Source organism: Daucus carota, chromosome 3 (assembly GCF_001625215.2).
Source record: "Daucus carota subsp. sativus chromosome 3, DH1 v3.0, whole genome shotgun sequence".
Taxonomy (NCBI): Eukaryota; Viridiplantae; Streptophyta; class Magnoliopsida; order Apiales; family Apiaceae; genus Daucus; species Daucus carota.
The window spans coordinates 16,421,958-16,425,759 of NC_030383.2; the positions used below are offsets into that span (position 1 = coordinate 16,421,958).

The 3,802-nt window shown below is 35.6% G+C and overlaps 1 protein-coding gene across 1 annotated transcript; it reads right to left on the reverse strand.

The window, feature by feature from the left end:
- Positions 1 to 579: 579 nt before the first annotated feature.
- Positions 580 to 3,597, reverse strand: LOC135151397 (uncharacterized). The gene is made up of 3 exons (XM_064089831.1): positions 3,313 to 3,597; positions 2,496 to 2,552; positions 580 to 1,872 (listed from the first exon to the last, which is right to left on the reverse strand). Exons 1-3 carry the CDS (start codon positions 3,595 to 3,597, stop codon positions 580 to 582), a joined length of 1,635 nt encoding a protein of 544 aa, XP_063945901.1.
- Between the last annotated feature and the right edge of the window lie 205 nt (positions 3,598 to 3,802).

Consider the following 3,802-nt stretch of genomic DNA (forward strand, 5'->3'; position numbering starts at 1 on the left):
TTTGTCAGCATGACTACAATGTGGATTTGAAAAAGGACGGACCCAAGGCTTTGGGATACCTATACCACATGCCGCCAAGATGGAGTACGTAGCATGTCTGGCAACTTCTTTAAACTCATTGGTAGCTGAAAATTTAAAATGATCTCTAATATAAATGTTAAAGATTAAATTGATATTATGGATGACTAACAACTCCAACGTAAATTTGCACTCCAATAAATCATAGATTTAAAAAATTTAATCTAGGGACATGGAGCCGGAGTAATATTAGTATACAAGTAGAAAGTAAAAATATTCCTCAACTAATAGATTCCATGTGATACAAATAACCCAACCGTAGCTATGCTTGAAATCCGAGTGGTGTATTCAAATACAGAGACTTCTAATTTATTTTATGTAATAACTATGGGGATCATACATCCATCCCTTGGCAAATATTAGTTGTGTGTCTTTTTAATTAAATCATATTTATGTCGAAAATAATTTGCAGTTGGAGAATTATATGCGAGCACGAGATTGTTCAAAGTTTATGCAATTCTACAAAAGATCATATGGTTAGATCTAACGACTACACAAAAATCAAAGATGTTGTTTGCAAGTAAGAGCCATACCTAGTTTCTTCTGTGCGTTTGAAAGCTTCAAATTCAGCTTCACCAGAGTCTGGATCTCACTCTTGGCATCACTAAGTACTTTAGCCTGGCCATCTACTTGATGTTCTTCCACATTTGTTACTTTATTGACATTGAAAGGTGCAGTTGCATGTACATTCTGTTTCGCTGCAGCCAGTGGTTTGGCAACAGACTGGAGGCTAACACTGCAATTAGAAGAACTGTGAATTTTATTTGCATTTGCCAATGACCCAAGTGAACGATTTGTTTGTAAATTCACACTACTTTCGTCATCAATTCTTGCATGGACTGAAAATTGGCCGGTTTTTGTTGAGAAGTTTGAAGATTCTGCAGAATAAGTAGTTGGATGGTGCTCAAAATTCCGAAAACTGCTAGGGTTCTCTTTCTGAAACTTTGGGAACTGGGGCTTATCATGACATTTTTCAGTAGCACAACCCTGAAAAGGCCTCTTAAGATTCTTACAATCTTTATCCTTATCTCCGCTGTGACGTGTTGAGGGAAGCATTGACCTCACACTAGGAAAATGTTTTGGAGTTTCAGTATTAGTCAATGGATGCTTTGAACCATTAGAGGGACAAGGAATGGTGTTGGTATACTTCTTCTTTTCAACAGACTTCGCAGCTTTCATCATCTTCCATACCTTTTTAATATCTTGTGTGGCTTGATCAGGTATGATGTCGGAGGTGGATGATTTCGTTGCAGATGAAGTACCACATGATAATTCACCTGGTTTAATAATGGGAAATGAAGAAAAGCTCAAGGATCCCTGTCTGATTTTATCCCAATTTTCACGCAATGCACGTGTTCGACTATCCCTATTCCGACAACTGATGAGGACCGTTCTATCATCACCAGCATTAGTTAGTGGCGAACGACTTTGATTTGGTAAGGATCTCTCAACATTATAAGGACCTGATTCTCTGACAATATCATGAATAGATAAATTGGCTTCAGTTGATGAAACATTTTGATGGCATCTATTTTTACTTCCAGAATGGGAATCAATGCCACTTAGACCAACAGCTTTGAGATCCTGCTCATCCTCGGCATGCTCAGTACAGTTTTGACAAATCCAGTCATCCTCAGGTACAGTGTCACCCAAACCAACACAGTATGTATGTGAAGAAGAGTCACATAAATCACATTGCAATAGAAGAGTCTGATTAGACATATTGTGGCAAACATTACACTGTATTTCAGCATATGAGTCCTCATGCTCAGTTTTGATGTTTTCATGATAGGCCTGCAAATTAGACCGATGTATGAAAGTTACTACAGATCAATTTCATACTCTATATTGTGGTAATTAACTAATACCTGGAGGCTGGAACCCTTCCTATGATACTACTATTCATTTAGTACACATAAACATTAATAATGCAGCAACAAACTTTTGGATCCTTAAGTTACTTATGAAACAATTAGTTCACCACCTCATGATAAAGCAAACACAAAAACCAGCAGCTTTATATCAAAAACACAATAAATAAATTAATGGCAAACCCCAGGAAAAAAATCAGATCCAGAAGAAAAACAAAAATAAAAAAAGTGATGTGCTTGATGATATATACTAAGGATAAAGGGGTTTCAATTTCTTAAATGACAAGATTAATTATCAGCACTTATCAAAATTAGGGCTAACTCGATTAATGGACTCAAGTACCTTTTTCTTTTCAAAAATCTATATTGACGAGCATCTTCCAAATTAATCAGCAATTTCCGTGCAATGATTTTATAATTTGTATTCAATAATATAGCAGAATTGCGAAAATTTAGAAGTTTATCATATTCCAGTTGCCTTTATCTTTTTTCCGGTCTGTCACCATCACTGTACAGGTAAAATGAGATAAAAAAGAACTTTCATACCTGGTCACCAGCGGGGACACCAACAATTAGCTCATCGGCCAGAGCACAGTCCTTCATCTGTTGATAATTATCACATGTATGGATATATCCTTTAATTGATTTCCCTTCATCGCACACATAACTTTGAGAGCTGTTAGTGCAGCTAGTTTCATTCTTAATTTTCTGTTTTCCTGTGGTGAGTAATTGTGAAATTACAGTTTTTTGTTGTGTGTTTGGTGAGTTTGGTTGCTCATCTGGTTCTTGTTTCATTGAGATGTTGGAGTTTGGGGTTTCTGCCGAAAGCATTGAGGTACTGTGGAGGAAAAGACGGCTAGTACTCTGGAAAAACGAAGAAGTGATCAGTGTTTGTCAACAGGTTTTATTATAATAGTTATTACTATATGCAAAATGTATATAAAGTTACATAAAATGATCTATACAACATTTAATTTCATTCTTCAAAGGCAATAACATTGATTTGGTCAACCTAGACAATCTGCAACTTCATTATATCCCTTTTTGATAAGATTAATCGCCGCAAACAACAAATAAAGCCAGGGTTTCAATTTCTTAAATGGCAGGATCAATTATCTGCATTTATCAAAGTTAGGGTTAACTCGATTAATGGACCCAAGTACCTTTTCTTTTAAAAAATATGTACTGACGAGCATCTTCCAAATTAATCAGCAGTTTCCATGCAATGATTTTATAATTGTATTCAATAATACTGTGGAATTGGGAAAATTTAAAAGATTATCACATTTCAGTTGCCTTGTCTTTTTTACGGTCGGCCACCATCACTATATAAGTAAAACGAGATAAACAAGAACTTTCATACCTTGTCACCAGCTGGAACACCGACAATCTGCTCATGGGCCACAGCACAGTCCTTCATCTGTTGGTAATTATCACATGTATGGATACATCCATTGATTGATTTCCCTTCATCGCACACATAACTTCTAGAGCTGTTAGTCCAGCTAGTTTCATTCTTAATTTCCTGCTTTCCTGTGGCCTGTAATTGTGCAATTACAGGTTTTTGTGGTGTGTTTGGTGAGTTTGGTCGCTCATCTGATTCTTGTTTGATTGAGATGTTGGAGTTTGGGGTTTCTTCGGAAAACATTGAGGTACGGGGGGAAAAGACGGCTAGTACTCTAGAAAAATGAAGGAGTGAGTGTTTGTTAACAGGTTTTGTAATCATAATTGCTATATGCAAAATGTATATAAAATATACATAAAAGGACATATTTTAAGATTATTCTTATTTTTTATATTAAGGAATAAGAACATTGTAATTGTATTTTTCTAAATAAAATGATCAAATAAAT